This window comes from Corvus moneduloides, chromosome 9, assembly GCF_009650955.1.
Source record: "Corvus moneduloides isolate bCorMon1 chromosome 9, bCorMon1.pri, whole genome shotgun sequence".
Lineage (NCBI taxonomy): Eukaryota > Metazoa > Chordata > Aves > Passeriformes > Corvidae > Corvus > Corvus moneduloides.
The window spans coordinates 4,508,178-4,527,855 of NC_045484.1; the positions used below are offsets into that span (position 1 = coordinate 4,508,178).

The 19,678-nt window shown below is 46.4% G+C and overlaps 1 protein-coding gene across 2 annotated transcripts in view; it reads right to left on the reverse strand.

Annotated features, from left to right (window-relative positions):
- Positions 1–19,678, reverse strand: part of C9H1orf21 (chromosome 9 C1orf21 homolog) — a 115,017-nt gene that overhangs the window by 7,259 nt on the left and 88,080 nt on the right. Inside the window, exons 4-6 of one of the 2 annotated variants that reach the window (XM_032117843.1) lie at positions 13,108–13,184; positions 9,367–9,427; positions 76–845 (exon numbers count right to left, since the gene is read on the reverse strand). In XM_032117843.1, coding sequence (XP_031973734.1) covers positions 807–845; positions 9,367–9,427; positions 13,108–13,184 — 177 coding nt within the window. In that variant the 3' untranslated portion in view covers positions 76–806. Of the gene's footprint in view, positions 1–75; positions 846–9,366; positions 9,428–13,107; positions 13,185–19,678 lie in introns of those variants that run through there. The other variant, XM_032117842.1, reaches the window with a different exon arrangement.

The following is a 19,678-nucleotide window of genomic DNA, read 5'->3' on the forward strand; positions in this document are numbered from 1 at the left end:
GTGGAGGAGAGGTTTGGTCTTCCTTGTCCCCAGACTCTTAAAACATCATGTTGTAGGAATGGTAAAAGACAAGAATACATAAAAACAGTAAAATGTTTATTTTCTTAGAAAAAAAGAGATTCAAAATGATTGTGATCACACTCCCATTCGTGCTCAGCAAAGCCAATACTGCAAGCTTAGTCCTTGATTAAGATACCTGTTAAACGAAACTTTTTTCCTCTTAAAATACAAATTCCTGATCCTGTATCACTTCCAGTATTTCAGTGATAACATACTTTTAATGGATAATAGTTTCTCAGCTTCTTCTCAGCTGAGAAACAAGGCCTGCCATGGCAAAAACATCCCATCTCCAAAGCTTGGAATCACCAGCACTAACAAGCACTCCGGCCCCGACGCGGAAGGACACACAGCTTAGGGGTGTTTCTTAGATGCTTGGATGTTCACTTATGGAAGCTTGGTATAACACTACCTCATCTGATAGAAAACAGGCCAGAAGCCTCAAGAAAATCAACACCGTCTTTTGGATTAACTTTTAAGGATTTGCTGCGTATCTGGACACAGAAAAAAGTGAGAAGTTGCAACAAGTTTTAACTAGCAGCAACAAAAACAGTTCCTTAGGAGTTCTTAGCAATATTCCTCATGTGTTCATTAGGAAACACTGTAACTGAATGGAGCATATAATGTGGAAATGGTCTTCTGTTATGGAGTGCTGTTCGCTCGAGCAGACATCCTGAAGGTTGTATCCAGAAGGCTGGGTTGGATCTATTTACACTGGAGGTGCTCCTGGGGCGAGCGCAGAGCTGGCACTATGTGACATCCTCCTCCTCTGAACAGTAGTCACGACCCTGCAGGGACAAAGGCCAGGCAGTCGGTACATGGAGACAGCACACAGGAATAAATCCAGGGAATGCTTACTGAGAGCAGTTCTCTAAACCTGGGGGGTTTAAGTTCAGAGCTGGGTAGGAACCATAGACACAGGGAATTTGCAGGAAACCAGGATAGAAGACACTTCTCTTTCTGTCACTATTAATCTCATAAACGTCCCCCATATACTGAATTCCAGGGGAGGTCCAACAAACTGATTTACAAACCTGCTTTTATGTAAAGATCGACTTTGATGGACACAGCCCCGAGATTTGTTGTGAAAGGATAATCTCTGAGGCAAAAGCAACAAAGCATGTAATCCTATGAGCAACACAAGGCAGCTGCTGTGAACAAGAATCGCTCATCTGATAACCCCAGCAAGAGTTTAACCACAGAGCAAAAGATACCATTCGTATTGAAATTACGCTTGTACTACGGGGGATTCAGCCTAAGCTTCACAAAACATGGATTTCTTATCAGACCAGTCATGTTATACCTTTTATCCCATCCCAAACACAGGTGTGGAGCAGCATCTCTCTGGGTATTCCCCTTGGGATGGTCTGGAGAAGGCACATCCTGTCCCTCCCTACCCGTTCTTGCAGAGCAGCAAGAAAGGACCCGCTGGGAGCCACTGTCCTTGTCCCCCTGCACAAAACCAGCTGGAGCTCAGCTGTTCAGTACAAGGCACCCAGGGTATCTTGCATCAAACAAGTGCCTCAAATGCAGGACACAAAATCTCAACCTCTGGACTATTTCCCATTGTTCCCGTGTGCTGGGTGTATCACCTGAGCACCTGGAGAAGGAGAGCAGGAAAGACAAAAGTTTAAAAAAACTGAGAGATCGGTGTTCTTAACAGCAATCAGTTTATCTGGGACACACAGCTGGGCTGCACACCATGAACAAAGGCTCCAAAATGTCTCTGCAGTGAAAATCCCAGCACCGATGGTGGGACTGCAGAGCCTGGCTTTGCTGGAGTCCACACCCAGTAATGTGCAGTGCTCTGACAACTCCCTGTGGCCCAGCACTGAGAGCAGAAGGGTTTTCTAAGTACATTAAAATAACCCTGCTGTCACAGCCTTTCCCGCTGCATCAGAAATCCAAGACAAGGGTTGTGTCCTCGGTGCTCCTTGGGCAGAGGGCTGCCACTCCCTGCTGGCAGAAGAAAGGCAACTTTGGCCCCAATCCAGTAAAATACTTTAAAATGTCCATTTTTGACCTGTTGGTTGTTTCAGAGGATGCTTGACAAATGCTGGAGGAGATGATCTCTTGATCACTGAGAGGCTGCTGTGCTTGAGATGGGCAGTTATCCTGGGAGGCCTGGGAAAACCTCATGGGAAATGGTCAGCTAAGAGCCTGCAGAAACCACATTGCTCTAGTGGAAGTGTCCCTGCTCACTGCAGGGGTTGGACCAGGTGACCTTTAAAGGTCCCTTCCAACCCAAACCACTCTCTGATTCTACGATTCCATGATTTCCAGTCAAATCCCATCCAGGGGAGCAGGCTCCTGCATCCAGAGGAGCCAGAGGTACAGAGCAAGTGGCTACTAACAGGAATGCATGGGCCACCCATGGACTAAGTAAATTGTGGGCTCAATCCCTGCATAAGCCATTCACATGAGTTGGACTCAATGATTCTTGTGGGTCCCTTCCAATTCTGTGATTTCTGAGATTAATGATTTAATGATTGAAAGTGTGAATGAATTATGTTGAGGAAGATGAGAACTGTAATACATGCCTCCAAGTCCATCTAATTCCTGAGGAATCCCATTTCCCACCTCTGCAGTTTCAAAATCCAACTGTCAGCTTTTGTAGATGTCCACAGAACACTCTGAGTGTTTCTTAACGAGTGTGTGAATTTAAGGTAAATTAAAAAGCAGCCTGATGTTCTTTTCCTGCCGCCTGCACTCAAACCAGAAGGGCATCTCTCCCCTTGCTGCACCTCCCAAGTGCTCCCCTCCTGATGTCCCTCCAGGGGATGCACCATGGCTCATGATATCCTTTTAGGGAATAAAAAGAGAAAGAAAAAATCGCAGGGAAAAGGCCTTTTCCCCATTGTGTGGGTGACAGGCCAATAAACAACACTGCCCGGCTCAATGGCCCCTTGTGCCGGAGGACTGGGCCAGGCAGGGGAGGGACAGGAGGGGCAGAGGACGAAGACGGAGAGGAAGCAGGGGAGGGAGAGAAGGAAGGGGAGGGAGAGGTGGGAGGGGAGGAAGAGGAGGCAGGGGAGGCAGAGGAGGGAGCAAGCAGCCCTTTCTCCTGCGGGCTGGCAGGGCTGGGGACACAGTGGCCCCTTTGAGGGGCCCGGCTGGGCAGCCCCTGCCCGGCCCCGCGCTGGGAACCCTTTTCATCAGGTTTTGTTTACAGCCCTCGCAGAAAGGACGGGAAGAAAATGCCGGGAGGCGGCACTAAATCATTGTATACTGTGCTTATTTTTGTCCGTTTCTCATTTTGTTAGGGAAAAATCAATGGAGTCATTAAGAGCAATCCACTTTGCTAATGAGTTTCAGCCTAATCATTGTGCCCTCGCATACGTTGGGTTGGCAGCCCATTCCCAAGGGCACTCCCTCCATCCCATACAAGGAGCTGCTTTGTGTCCACTCCCCGCTTCCATGCCCAGCATTACTTAACGAGGGATGCAGTGAGTTGCTGCCAGTTGCATCTTTCCCATGGGTTGGGTATTCTCCCACCAGCTCCCCGGGACTTGGTGAGTGGACAGGTGGAGAAATCCCTGCACACCCACCCGACACAGCGCTGGTGCTCAAGACCAAGTGATCTGCTGACCCACAGTGACATCCCCCATGGGGGTGGCAACACCATGTCCCAGGCTCGGGGTACCCACCAGCCCCACATCTTCACAATTTTTAATCTCATTTTTGTCCATGAGCATGTTTGCATTGTGATTGTTTTTTACAAACCATTGTAGCCATGTAGGAGACAGTTTATGATGATGGGACTGGTGACAGTTTTCCTCTGGTACAGCTGCCCAGGATTGTTTTACCATGGTCCCTTTTGAACCACAAAGCCAGAGGTGCTTCTCTTGTGGGGTTACAATCCCCAAATATAATCCCAGGAATTGCTTGTCAATTGTTCCATTACCCCTCAGCCTTTTTCCTACAGAGAGACAGCTGCCTATACACTCTGGCACAGCCCCCAGTAATAACATATACTTCAAGGAGATAATTCCTCCAGATCATTGTACTGCTCTGTGGAGGATTCAGAGACATTTTTCCCATCATTTTCCAGGACAGCCACCATCAAGATGTTTGTGCTAGCAAGCACTAAATGGGTAAATTTTCCACAGTCAATGCTTCATACGTTATAGCTTTTATTTCTATTTATTTCATGCAAGCCCTGGTGGGACAGGGCCCCTTCAAGGCAATGGACTTGAGCCTGCAGGGCTGTGCCCAGGATCAACTCTGCTCTGAGCCATCCCGTGCAATTCATGGAATCCCAGAACAGTTTGGGTGGGAAGAAACCTTAAAGCCCATCCCGTTCCACCCCCTTCCACTAGCCCAGCTTGCTCCAAGCCCTATCCAACCTGGCCTTGGACACTGCCAGGGATCCAGGGGCAGCCACAGCTTCTCTGGGCACCCTGTGCCAGGGCCTCACCACCCTCACAGTCATGAATTTCTTCCCAATATCCCATCCAACCCTCTGGCAGTGGGAAGCCATTCCCCCTTGTCAAATGGTACTCCAGGCTCTTGTCCCAAGTCCCTCTCCAGCAACAGGTCTATGTCCTTCCTGCGCTGGGATTTCTTTTCAGGGAGTAACATACAATTTGCATGGAGCCCTGTGGAATCACGGTCCAAATAAATCTGTGATGCAGAAAGTAGATAAAAACAACCAAAGGCTTGAGAAACCTCAGGAGAGACGTGTTAATTCTTCACTGTGTGTTTCACAGCAAATCTTTTTGAGTCCAAATGCAACAACTGACTAAATTAGTCCTTGATCTATTAGACTGGAGAGAACCCAGGTCATCCATTTACTTGCCTGAATACCAACACAAATGGCCTGGTACCAGGACATGTTTCTATCTTCTTAATCAGAGCCAATAGTTCAAAACCAGATTTATCCCAACATGGGAGTGCAGTGACTGTCCCAATCCTGGCTGCAGCCAGTAGAGCCCACTTCTCCTCTGCTGGGGGTACAGGCTGAGGCTCCGGGCTCGATGTTACACAAAAAGTAACACCTTGCCACACAGAGCTGGCGCAGCAGGACGTGCGGAGCTAACTCCAGCAGACACACAGCTGCCGGGACACCCTGAAAGTCTCTCAGAACCGGAGTTCAGAGATAGCACGCTGGGCGCCAAATGCGGAAGGTATCTTTTCAGCTTTATACCGGCTAGCGCTTGTATTTCAATGCCTCGAGCAGCCTTGAGAGGTAGCAAGGGCGATCTAGCACTTTAGTAGCTCTAGAATCGGTACCTGAATCAGCTGCAGAGCAAATACCATCAGCAGAAGCAAAGAGGGAGAAATACAGCTCCCTGCTCGCTCAATTCCCTGCAGTTAGAAGCTTTCAAATGAGACAGACAACCAGAGATGTTCACAGGAAAGTCACTGAGCTGAGTGAGAGCGCGTTTGCCTCCCCTCGACCATCTTTTATTAGGAGAAGGGGAAAGGGGAGGACTGGGGGCGGACCCGGGGAGACCGGCCAGTCAGACACTGCTGAAGAGTCTGAGTTACATTTGGCTTTGCCTGCACTTGGAACAAAGGAGCTTGGAGCACATGTCTTTGGGAGGGAGGAGGGGAAGCTCGGAACAGGCAGCAACACAGTGACTGTCCCAATCCTGGCTGCAGCCAGTAGAGCCCACTTCTCCTCTGCTGGGCACAGCAGATCTCAGATTTATCCAGCAGCTGCAGGGTTTCCTTTAGGAGGACTGTTCAGTCACTCTTTGATTCCTTCTCTGGTTTCCAAAGACATACTTCTGTCTTTTTCTGCCTTCATCTCTCAGGTCAAGAAAATCACTTGTACTCCTGACCCACATCTTTCTAATTTACTCCAGGGAATGCTCTCCTCGAGCTTAATTGCTGCTATTACCTGTTGCTCATCCTCCACTGGAATATGTTTCTGTAATTTCAGGCTAATTTTCAATAAATGATGATAAGGCTGACAGCAGATGAGCTGCCTCCTTCCCACTGCCAGTCTCTGCTCCATTTCCCCCTGAACTCTGGAACACACGTGCTTTTTGTCTCCCAAAGCAAAGCCCGTGACTCCACTCACAATAACCTCAGCCAGCAGGAAGCCCCAGGAGGACTCACTGCAGCCACTGGCAGATGTTGGGCACCTTTCTGAGCCTGCTCTGCCACCGCTCAGGGCCTCGTGCTGCTCACAGGTCCTTGGTCTCCCCCTTTGCTCTCTCTCCATGGTCTGCCACAGGTCAGAAAGTGTTTGGACAACACTTTTAGGCATGTGGTGGGATTCTCAGGGCTGTCCTGTGAGTTGGACTCCATGGTCCTTGTGGGTCTCTGCCAGCTCAGGATATTCTATGATATTACAAATAACTACAGCTTCTTGTGCTGTCAACTGCTCAGCTCTCTCCAGCTGCTCCCAGTATCCCATCTAACCTGTAACTCTGGCTTCTCATCAGGTCTGGGAGTATTTTTACCTCAAATTCTGGTGTTTCTTAAAGGACTGGGTTGACTCCAGCAGAACCAATATCTAAGCCCATGTTCGAGGCTGACTTTCACGTTCTCAGTCAGTCCTACCCCAGCCCTCATCCCAGTGTTTCTGCCTTCCAGCAAACCCTATGAATGGCACTACCACCATCACAGGCAGTTCTGTACATGCCAGTTCAGCTCCAGCTCTCAGAGCAGGGACAGACAGACTCACTCAGAGACAGAGCAGATGTCCCCCTCTGAACGACTCACAGTGTTTTGACACTGAATTTTGGTAGACAGAAGCTCCATGCTTCATGACATTCTGTTTTTTACCTTTTGGGTGACATTTGCAGGAGGCAGTGGGAGCTTTGTAGGAGCAGCCAGGAACGCACTGCTGGGGGCAGGACTTCCAGAGAAACTCTCCAGACTGTTCCAGTAAGGCTTTTTTTCATCTCCAGGACTCATGAATACTTCCTGTTTGCAGCTGATGAAACACCAGCCCGTGTTCTTTCCATTTCACACTTTGGCTGCAGGAGTTTTATTTCAGCTGCCCTCCCTGTCCATGTGATGGCTGTGCCAGGTCCAAGCACCCATGTAATGTTCCTGCCTAATGCTCACACGTCAGAGCTGTTGTTACTCACTTGGGGTTGGTGACCCAGCACCCCTGGGGATCTCAGTGGAGCTGAGGATGTTTTGCTCCTGACTGCAGTTCCTGCAGCACAGCCCATGGAGCAGCATCTCCATCACAAATCCAACAGCCGCGGTTACACAGGAGCACCACAACGTTTGGGACCTCACCAGCCACAGGCAACACCCCCCAACACGTCCGCAGACTTTTCCAGCTGCCACTGGTGAGCCGCTCACTGATACGATTCCTCGAAATGTTCGACTGCTGTCCTCCATCTCTCTGGAGAACCAACTGAAAATGCTATTTAGGGATCAGACAAAACCCCTCATATTTTCCAATCTTTTTGGCATTGGTGGCGACACCTAGACAAAAAAAAGTGTTGCGGGCAAAGATGAATTTAAAAGCCCAAAACTTCTCTTATGAAGACTATTTCCTCAGGCACAGGAGATCCTCAGGGAACACAAATCCCATGTTCAGCTGCACATTAACTCCTGCCAATCCCATCAGCTGTCAGCAGCTTGGTCTCTTTGACAGATAAACAGTGGATTTCCTCTAAACAGACAACCTCCTGACGCCGAAGATAAATTATCCCCAAGATAAATTAGCCCTGGAGATCACCTGGGAACATCTCCAAGCTGATCCAAACAGCTCCAAACAGAGGAGACAGGGTCAGCTGCACCTCAGCATGGCAGCTGGGGAATGAGGGGTGTTAGTGCCCTGCCACAAACCTCGGGAACAAAAATTAACCAAAATTCATAATTAGATACAGCCTGATGGCGATGTCTGGTCTGTAGATAAGATACATCTCTGGAAAATCCATTTCACTGGAGATTCTGTGCTCAACATTGTGGAAGGTGATGATGTCCAGGAAAAGCATCTGAATATTCATAGGGTGAATGCATTTATTCAAAGGAGATGTAGCTGTATTATGGATATTTAGAAATTCTACTTTTAAATGCATTCGGTTACATAAAATCTTACCCCTGTGAAATACTGGGTACAGAAATATTCTTCTCAGGAATCTATGAACTCCTCCTCACTTTTCCCCTTTATGTCTTTTTTTGCTTTCCTAATTTTTAATTTTTTTTAAGAGGAAAGTAACAAAAGTAGTGTTACTTGGGACAAGTGAGAGATGCACCCACTGTAGCAATGTGACTCCTAAGACCAGGACTGCTGGCAAAAACAGCAGAAATTCAGAGTCATGCGAGTAAAACTTTCCCTTCTACTCTGCAATCCAACATGACAACAGAATAGAATAGAATAACAGACTAGAACAGAACAGACTAGATTAGAATAGTCTAGTTTTCAGCTGGGGGGACCTACAATGATCAACAGCCCTGAGCACTTCAGGGCTGACCAGAAATTACTGTGTGTTGTTAAGGGCACTGTCCACATGTCTCCTGAACACCGACAGGCCTGGGGCATCCACCAGCTCTCTGGGAAGCCTGTTCCAGTGTCTGACTTCCCTCTCCATAAAGGAATGTTTCCTCATATCCAGTCTGAAACTGGGAGTAAAAATTAGTGTACTACAACTGAGGAAGCCAATATTTAATATTAAACAAGATACGACTCCAAAATAGGCTGTGTAAAGAGTAAATGAGTGTGTAAACATCAACCCCCCCAGCTCCCTCAGCTACTCCTGGCATGAGCTGTGTCCCACAAAAAAGCCAAGAGTATTAATTTAAAAGGTTTCTGAAACACACAAAAGCTGCTCTCAGGACAGCTGAGATATGCAAAGAATTACTCATCCTCTTCTTCAAAACATCTCCAACACCTCTATTTCACTGGCACAGCCCTGGAGCAGGGTTATCCACACTTACAGCCACACCATCCCTTGGAGCCAGTGGCTACTTTGAGGAGATTCAGCATGAAATTCCCGGGGTATCCCAGATACTATCAGCATTAAGATTCCAGTTGTCTCCCACAGAGATGAGATGAAAGATCAAATCAGCAATGACATAAAACCCCACTTTGCTCTTCACCTTTATCCAGGAGGTATACCCTGAACATCTGAGTTAATCTGCCATTAATCCCAGACTGGTGACATTCCCACAAAACAAAGGATTCTCTCAGCACCTCCTGCGAACTCTTTGCCTTCCTGGTCTTTGCACTTGAACTATCTAACCAAGGAGCAGGAAGAGAGATCTTGGGCCAGACCCCTCCGAATCACAAAGAACACGGAGAGCTGCAGCAGGCAGGTCACTGTCCTCCCACAGATCTGGGAAAGCTGTGTCCACCCCCGAGGGAGAATAGATATTTACATTACTGTGCCTTACCTTTTCAATTTTTTCATCAAGCATTCTGAAGAATTCTTGTTGGCTTTCGGAGATGTGCATGCTGGAAAGCAAAGGAACAGTATCAATACCAAGAGGATTTCTTCCATTATAAAACAGCCCAGGGTTGTTGAGGGGGCCCAGCTATCAGCTTCCACCACTGTGAAAAATAAATCACTTTATGCTTTCATCTAAAATGTCACTTTTTAATCTTTTTTCCCCCCTATTTTTGGTTTGTCCACAAAAAATTACTGCATTTAATTCTGTGTACATGCATAACACTCAGGGTGTTAACTGGGACCCACATGCATCCAGAGGAGACTGTTCCCTTTTCCAGGCTGACTGCAGGAAGTACCTCTCCCTGGGCCAGTGAGAGTCCCCTCTCTGTCAGGACAGGAGGTTTTCCAGGACTGCCAACCTCACCACCACAGAATGAGACACCCACAACATGAGGTTAAAGGCTGTGTCCTCTTATCCTGCCACTTGTTACAGGGGAGAAGAGACTGACAACTGCTACAACCTCCTGTCAGGGAGTTGTGCAGAGCCAGAAGGTCCCCTCTGAGCCTCCTTTTCTACAGGCTGAGCCCCCAGAGCTCCCTCAGCCGCTCCTGGTGCTCCAGACCCTTCACTTCAACTAATTCTGCAGCACCAAGAGGCTAAGTGATATGATTTTGCATTAGTAAAAGAGGGCTGGAAAATACTTTTTCCAGTGTCTGTAAAATGCTAATGGTCACACAAGACCACAGGTCCTTCCCCATGGGGAACTTGCAAGCTAAAAACACAGAAAGGACAAGGACACAAGGGTGAGGACGGATGGCAGGTGGTATTTGGGGTGTTTATTTATGTTAGCGGATGGTGAGAGCCTCCTTCCTGCACGAGTAACACTCCTCCAGGAAGGTGAGGCTGGAGCATCCTCTGGACCCGCAGCAGGGAGGAGCACCTGGGCTCACAGGGGGCTGGGGAAATGTGCCAGGGACTCCACGTGCAACACAAAAAAAAATGCAAAAAAGGGAGGATGGGGACTGGTGCCAGTGGCAACAGTGATGCCAAACAGTCAGAAGGACACACAGCTCTTGGAGATTTTCCCCAGCACAGAAAGCTGGCTCGGCTTGCTGGATTCCCACCCATCCCCTCTTTCTCAGAGTGATCCTTTCAGCTGTGGTGAGTTAATGCCCTAAGTGCCCAACAACGGGCTGCACTTCCCCACAAAGCTCAGCATTGAGCCCTCCCTGCTATCGGCTGAACGTATACAAAGATTTGCTTATGTGGGACATAAATGAAGCTCAGTTCACAAGAGAAGCGCTCAGAAATGACATTAAAACCTAAAGCTGGGCATTCAGGAGCAGGAACAATTCACCTTTCAGTGGTTGAGGGAGTTCTTGTCCCCAGCTGTCTGCCTGTTCCTCAGGTTCCCACCTCCACCTCAGATGGGGAAGAGATGCTTATTTGGGACAGCTGACCCCATCACCCACATATTCAGGTGCCTTGGAGAGGGATTTTAGGGCAGTGTAGCCCTTTATGGGTAGGCAAGTGCTTGAAAAATAGTCTTGCCTTTGCAACATCACAAATCCAGTTTCTAATAAAATTAGATGATACTGTAGTGACTGAACCATAATTCGTAAGAAAATTAAAAGAAGGCAGGGGAAAAAAAGGTGTATTGTGTAGTCATATCCCTGAAAATTCCCACAGGATAATCCTACAGATCTGGTCTAGTGGAAGGTGCCTTTGCCCATGGCAGGGGGGTTGGGTTAGCTGGTTTTTCATGTGCTAACCCAAACCATTCTGAGAGTCTGATTTGGCAGGGTAAAAGTGGTCTGAAATAACCACTTTCATTTTATGCTTCAGGCTGCTGTCACTCCCTGAGTTATGAACTTGTCCCAGGGTACTTAGTGATCATTAATGGTGTCAGTGGGGTGAGTTTGGTGACGAACAGACAGAGCAAGTGCCTGTGAGATCAGGGCAAGGTGCAGGGGTAAGCCCTGAAGGTGTGGCAGGTACCAGGACTGGGTGTAAAGAGGAAGGACCAACCCCTCTCCCTCAGTCAAAGACCCCCATAAAGCTACTGCTGGCTCCCTACATCCCCTGGTTTTAGAGTCCAGGGCTCTGGATAGAAAAATCTAAATCCTCCTGCAGGGGGAAGGCCCTCACAATCTTACTTTTCATCTGACATCAAAATATTGTAAAAGAACTTATAATTTGGTACTTAGTCCATGTTTTGTTTAGAAGTAACATCCATTCTACCAGAACAGTATTCTAAGATGCATCTAATGATTTATCTATTCATTTCTGCTCTTCCAGCCGAGTAGCCCTTTTCCACCCAATGCCACCCCACCCTGCAGTCAGAATTGTCATGGCTTTTAGAAAATAAACCTTGGAAAAAAAACTGTACATGATAACAGCTATTTGCTGACTTGGCAATTAGCAACTCAAACACAGGTAGCCACTTTATAAACAGAAATGCAGTGGTAGGTTGGGCAAACAGCAGAGCCTTGGGCAAACACTGGAGGATCTACCCAACAACCTCATGTTACGTTCCGCACCTCTCTGGGAAGTCTCTTTATTTTTGCAGGTCTGTGACAGCAATATTTATCTCTGTCAATGCAATGTAAAAAATAGGCTTTTTGGTCAGTTCTGATTTCTGCAGGGACTTTTCAAATTAGAGTTTTATGAAGGAATGGAAGCCCTGGCCCCATGCAGTTCCTCTGCTGTGGATGTACCAAGAGATGACCCACCAAAAGAACAGCTCTTTTTTATCCCAGAGTAATTAGCCTCATGTTAGAGCATCTTAAATACATCTCTGACCCTGCTGGGAAGGACTGAATCACAGTAATGAAGTACAGCATTGCTGAAGAGTGATTTTACCTCCACCATCCTACCATGAATTTCTTTTCAATTACATCCAAAGCACTCAGCTTTTCCCTTTGAAAAGAGGCTGAATTACACTGTCAGTTGATTAGGAAATAACTGAAGTTTCCAGACTTTAAATCGTGTTCAAGGCACTTGACAGGCAGCAAGTTTAAGTTATTAAGTGCCCCGAGGGCAGGGCACAAGGAACAGCATTTCCACTGGTGTTCAAAATCCAAATCACCAACCTTTATCACTTGTTCTTCACAAACCCAGTATGTGGCTCCACATAATCTGTTATTTCCCAGCCAATTAGTGATTAAAATGTAACACTGAGTTAGATAAGAAATGAGTTACTACTATCAATAACCAGCTCTGCCACAAGAGGCAAATATTTCATGTAACACTGACTGACCCCAGGCAGAGTATGGGCACAGAACAGCCAACCAAGCAGGGAAGAACTCAGAGCTACAGAACAACCCTCATTTTAACAACCTGACCATTCCCAGACTCAGGCAGAGCAGCTGCTAATCTAAACCAGGAGCTAGCAAAAACCTCCCTGGGACTGATCCAGTCATATTTAGGAACACTAGTGGATATAGAGAAGTTTGTTCTGTGTAACTTGTATAGAAAGCTGAAAAATAGCACAGGGTCTTCTGTCAGGCACAATAGGATGCGTTTCACCTATTTTCAAGTCCTGCATCTTTGCTGTGCAAAGGAGAGGATGCTTCCCAGTCTTGGGACACAGGTGATCTTACTTCTTGTACTTAACTCAGCATGACTTTAGGGCTGCTGGAGTCATTACTTTGTCTTTGCTAGGCAGTAACTGTGAACCTCACAGACACTGCTTAACCCCGTGTTTATTTTTATTATGATTTAAACAAAAGAAATTGAACTTACTTTGCTCTGGGTTGATGTACTAATCCTGGGATCTCTTTATTAGATTTAAGTCTTGCATTTGAACTGGCACTTTTTTCCTGAAACACACAAAAAGCACACAACAGAGTATTTATCAGAGTATTTAATCAGTAGTTATTAAGCACACAAAGGGTGACAGGCATTTGTCATCAGGGTGTCACACTCAGCTGGGTCCAGGCTCTTCTACCTGCACAACCGAATGAGAGAAGCTCAGCAAAAATGAAATTAAAGGTAACACAAGAGATGAAATGACCCCAGGTGGGCAATTTTTAAATGCCCTGGGCTCAGTGGCATGCGGAATTGCCTCTGAGTCACTGGGTGAAATCCAGGGATCAAACTCTGTGCTGGCCTGTAACTCTCCAGAGGTCCATGGGAAATGCGGGGTGCTCATATAAATCAGTAACAACACCAGCCTCCACCTTCACCAGAGCAAGGCAAAGCACTGGGAAGGCAGTCCCAGTGTCACCCAGCACCCACAGGCTGGCTCAGAACAGAGGGGGAAACATCAGCATTGAGGATCTGTCTGCAGGAGGAAGCATATGTCAAACATGCTGGTGAAGAGCAGCAACGGCAGATGTGACCTGCTCAGCCCCAAAATTGGGCACAAGAGACCCAAGGAAGCAAATCATCTCTGGAGATCCCAAAAAGAAGGATGTGGGGCTGCTGGAGAGAGTCCAGAGAAGGCCACAGAGATGCTCCACAGGCTCCTCTGCTCTGGAGCCAGGCTGGGAGAGCTGGGAGTGTTCACCTGGAGAAGAGAGGGCTCCAGAGAGACCTCAGAGCCCCTTCCAGGGCCTAAAGGGGCTCCAGGAGAGCTGGAGGGGGATTTGGGACAAGGGATGGAGGGACAGGACACATGGAATGGCTTCCCACTGCCAGAGGGCAGGGATAGATGGGATATTGGGAACGAACTCTTCCCTGTGAGGGTGGTGAGGCCCTGGCACAGGTTGCCCAGAGAAGCTGTGGCTGCCCCTGGATCCCTGGAAGCGTCCAAGGCCAGGCTGGATGCGGCTTGGAGCAGCCTGGGATAGTGGAAGGTGTCCCTGCCCATGGCAGGGGGTGGCACTGGATGGGCTTTAAGGTTCATTCCAAGACAAACCAGTCAGTGTTTATAGACAAGAATACAACCCTGTCCTTTGCAGAGGACCAGAACCATTAAAAACACCTTTAAAAAGGCCTGGGAGGGGAAAGAGAGAGTTGAGAGCCATTGAGAGCCAGCACTGCTTGGTAACACCTCGTCATCATGTCACAAGCTTCTGTAACCCAAAACTTGGTGCACACACATATCTATTATTTCCAAAATCCTTCAGATGGATATGGCCCCTTCCAGATCTTCCCAGTGCCATGTGTTAGGGAAAGCTGCTGGTGCAGATGGGAGAGGTCTGAGTCAAATCTTAGAGCTCACCCGCTCCACAAATCCCTCTGTATTTCTTAGGCATGTCACATCCATGGCAATTTAAGAAACATAAACCCAAGAATCAGTGTTTTAGTGGGTAATTTTGGTGGTTTTATTTAGCCTTATTTAGTCTTTGAATGTCTGAATCACACAAGATTTTGGAGAGGGCTACTAAATCACCGAATAAAAAAAAAAAGAAGGCTGTCTAGCAGTTAATATTTTAATGAATAATTCTACAAGGGCTGTAAACATCAACTGCCTCAGCATATTTAACACTGTTTAATGCATATCTTTTAATCCTCCTAACCAGGGAACAGTGCCTTGCATGAAAATAGCAGTGAGAGAGAAACAAACCCTTCTTCTAAGCCTTACCAAGGGTGTCTGTGTTTGCTACATCCCACCAGCCACTGCCTGCCTGCCCAGGATCCCGTGATATCAAGCCAGAGCAGCAGAACAAAAGGCAAAATCACTTTTTTCAAAGCATGTTCTAATTTTAACAGTGCTAGGAGGGTGTGACATGTACATGTTGCGTGTGATGAACACGTGTGTACACAGACACACAACCAATGAGCTCATGTCTGACTCACATGGCTGTCAAAGCAAAACAAAAAGAGAGGGATGGGTCTCATGGAGAAGATATTCATGGAGAAGACACCGAAGCCATAAATCAGCTAAACCCTAGCCTCCTGCACCATGTGAGCCTTTACCCTCAGATCTGCTCCATGGGATGGGAAGGGAAGACTGATCTACAGCTCCTGTGTCAGAAGCTGTGATAAATCAAGGCAGCATAAACTCAGCTTTCCACACCTCTGCTCGTGGTTTGGTGTCAGTGCAGCTCTATCAGGAGCTGGAATTAGCCCAAATCCCAGCCTAAAGAATTTCTGGCACTTAGGAACAAATAGAAGGACACAAGAAAAGTGTATGTTGCCTTCTCACTGTGGGTCCCAGAGCAATATTCAGAATATTAACTGACACGCATGGGAAAGAAAATGTGAAAAGAGAAATAAAATTCCTGTTTAGTTGACTTCAAGATTCCAGAGTTTACTCTTTCTCTCCTATTGCTCCTGATAATTACTACACCTCAATTATCTATTACAGCTCTCCTATTTAAGCAAAGAGTATGTCACCTTTTCCATCTGTTGCTCAGCAGGAACAGACAGAAAAGGAAGAGTTAAGAGAAAAATAAAACCCAACCAGGTCTCAAATTGGCTCATTGCTTTGTTTATAACTCTTACTTATGGCAGCGATATTTCATTGCACTGATCGAAATACTGGCTTGGATAAAAATAGGTATTCAAAAATAATTCTTCCAAATGCAAACAAATAGAATATTTTTTCCTCATCACTTCGAAGACAAACTGACTCATCAGAAATTAATGGTTTGTCTTCTAATACTAAGCTAACAAAAACACCTTGAAATGCTTTAATGCAGTCAGATTGTTCTTCCAGACTGACTTGACTTTGGCTTAAGGGTCACTTCTTGCAGTCCAACCTCATTTTCTCCCTTATTTAACATTAAATAAGTTACCACGCACCAACAGAACCACCACTGATTTTAGAGACCTAATCTGTTGCAAATTGAAATGAATATGCAGAAGTTTGGTTTTAATTTAGCTCTGCTTATAAGGATTATTTAAAATAAATGCAGTAAATGCTGCCTCACACCACAGGCTTGAAAGGAAATCCCCCAGGATGCTGCATTTGTAGAGCAGCAGTAGCAAAAAAGGAGAATAGTGGACATTTTACTCCACATTATTTTGCAATTAATCATTATCAATGTAAGGCTGTCATCCAATCAAGGTGATTTCATGTGATAAATTTGTTAATTATTGTTAATTCCTCCATAAAGGACGCACTATCTCCAGGATTTCAGGGCACTAACAGATGGCAGTGACTCTGCTGCCAGATGCTATTAACACAGCAACAGCCACTACTGCCATTATAATTAAATATCTGTCAACATTTCCCTTGATGCCTCCCCTCTGACGAACCCATTTCTAGAGACATGCGAACTTCATTTGAAGTATGTTGCTTTTCTTCATAAGGCTGCCACAGATGGACTCAGGTAAGCTGCTAATAGTCCCTTATAAAATAATATTCCTGATTTATATCAAGATGACACTTTTCTTCAAAGGAGCCATCAGCACCTTTAAACTGTTTTCCAGACCCATGCAATTCATCATTAAAGGCACTTAGGGGAAAAATGAAGTATTTGTTTTCTTTTTATACCATAAACTGTTCTTAAAAATAACTGTATTTGAAAAGGAGGAACCAAATGCATGAGTTAGAAATGGACTGAACGATGAGATGTAAAATTTCAATATGCCAGCCCAGCGCTTTTTAACCTCGCTCAGTCATGAGCACCAGCCTCAGGTAATAATATCTCACATGGGCTGTCTGGATCCATCAGGATGAACAAGGGAGAAGCACTGACCTATGAGATTCTACTTGAGTTTCCTTGCTTTATGTGTACATAAGGGCTCATTTTTTTGTGCTATCCTTTGGCAGGAAGAGAACCTCTCTTTTTTTCCTCTATCTACCTGGAAGCAAAATCACCTGAACATATTATTTAGGGTAACTTTATAACAAAGGGGCAAATCAAGCATGGAAAGATCTCAGATACTAGTCAAAGGAGATTATTCTTGGATGTAATTTCATCAGAGGAATCACATTACCCCTGCCAGAATGTGTACAGGCATCCAGTCCAGAAGGGTGTCCTGGGCACAGCATGGATCGCGTACGTTGGGTGGTTCTCCTCCTCTCAGTATCCACACAGGGAATGAGGGATGATGAAAACCATGGATCCATCTGACCATGGGCTTTGGAAGCCAGGCTGGGGAGGAACTCAGTGTGCACACACCAAGCACCAGGCAGTGCCTCACAGGATCACAGAATATCCTGACTTGGAATGGACCCACAAGGACCAACTCCTAGTCCTGCACACGACACCCCCAGAACCATGTCACGAGCCTGAGCGCTCCAGATGCACATCACCCCCACAGTATACACCGGACAGGTGAGCCAGGGCCCAGCAGTGAATTTAACCTTCACACACACAGGCAGGAATGGATTCTTGTGGTGAGAAGACACCTAAGAAAGACACTGTCACCACAGTCCTTTGGCTGTCCTGCTGCCTGGAGCACCTTGGTCCTCACTTGGGAGGACTTGAAAACATGGCTGTTGTTTGTGCATTTGGGTGAAGCTTGAGGTCACACTTCGTAACAAAAACCTTGTCTTAAACGGAATGTTTTAATAAATCCTCTTGCTGTCTCAGGTCTGTATCTCCTCAGCCCAGCATGAAGGAGTTGCCCATGATGCCCCACCCCTGTCAGTATCTCCATCCTTGGAGATGTCTAAAAGGTGTCTGGACTTGACCCTGGGCAGGAGGTTCTAGACGGCCCTGCTTGATCAGGGGCTGGACCAGATGACATCCAGAGGTCTCTTCCAACCTCATCCAGCCTTTAGTTCTGTGATAAAGTATAATCAGACCCTGGAAAAAAACCACTTTTGAGTAGTTGAGTTTTATCCCCAAGCAGCAGTGGGAGAGACTGAAGCCATTCAGGCATGCAAAGGGAAGGCAGCAGCAGACACAGTGCCTGGCATTTATTTTGGAAAAAAACCTGATTCTGCAAACCCAGCCAGCATCACGCAGTGAGTCTGCACTGATGCAGGGAGTGTAACCCAGGCTTGGCAGGGAAAAATCCTGTGCTTTCATCAGGGATCCAAAATGTGTTCCAGAGGGCAGACCTCATCCTGAAACCAGCCACATAATGGAGCTCCTCCTTCCCAGGGAAATTACTGGGAAATTCAGCTGTAGCAACTCCAGCTCCTGGAATGCAATATGGAAGAGCAGGATTCACAGAGTGCACACACACACACACACAAAATTTACTCACAATGGGATAAAAATAGGTTAAGAAAAAGAGAAATGTGTAACTCCTGAGCAGCTTTCTGCAGCCCACCAAAAAACCTCCATTGCTGTAACCTGAGAAATTAGGGAATGCTGCTTTCAGTGTTCATTTACCAGTCACGCATAGGGGCACACACAGTGGTGCAGTAACACATTTGTAGTTCTTTTTAAATGCTTTTGAGATGCTAAAAACTATGAAGGGATTATTTTCAGAAGAACATCTAACATGCCCTTTACGCTCAACTCAAGCTGCAGGAGCTCAAAAATCAGAAAAACCCAGCTGAAAGTATAGAGCCAGGGAAAAAAAAAAGAAGAAAAAATAAAGGAAGAGGAAGGAAAAAGCTCCCTCTGGAGTGAGTTGCAGGATTTCTCCTGCAGTACCTAAATATAGCTCACCCTCAGCCCACGTCAGTGGCCTTTGAGCTTTGATGGAGGACATCATTGAAGAGCAGGGGAAAAAAAAAAGAGGGCAATTCCCACCACTGAAGGGTTTTCACAGAGCATGTATTTACTAAGTCTAATGGCCACAACTTCCTAAACGTCCTCATCATCTTTTCTCCCAGTCAATAATAGAAAGCCTGGACTAATTATTTACAGTAATTCCAATTAATTTTGTTGAGTAGCCAAACACCAGGGTTTTGTGTAAAAAGCAGACAGGAGCAGCTGGCCTGACGACAGGAAATTAAGGCAAGCAAACAGATGAAATTACAAATAAGGCACATAAATGATAAGTAAGTACTACCAATAAATCCTGCAGGGAAACTCTTCCCTGCACCTTGCCATCCTGCTTCCTTTCAGAGCTCTGAGCTTTTATCACCCCACATGTGTGAATCCTTGTGCTTCCTTATAGCTTGGGACCCTTTTCCTTGGATTTCTATCTCAAAGTTCCTTTCTGCAGACAGACTGATAAACCTCAAGGTTTATCAAGGTGTCCCCTACAGATAACAAGAGGTGTGATCACTGGTGAAATGCCTCTGTTGTGAAATATGAGGATTACGCTGCCCTGACAATCAGGGTTTTCTGGTTCCTTCAGCCTCCATGGCACTCCAAAAGGTCAGCCAGGATAAGAAAATGAGCACAGCAGAGATAAATAAAGCCAGAACACCTGTCTCCAAAGGTGCATGAAGTTTCAGGTCAAATGGGAAATTACCTTGCTCCTGCAGCAGGAGTCCTGCCCATCCGTGTAATAAACCCAGAGAACAAGGGCAGGGAGCAGAGGAAGGGACATGTCTGCAGGAGGGCCAGCA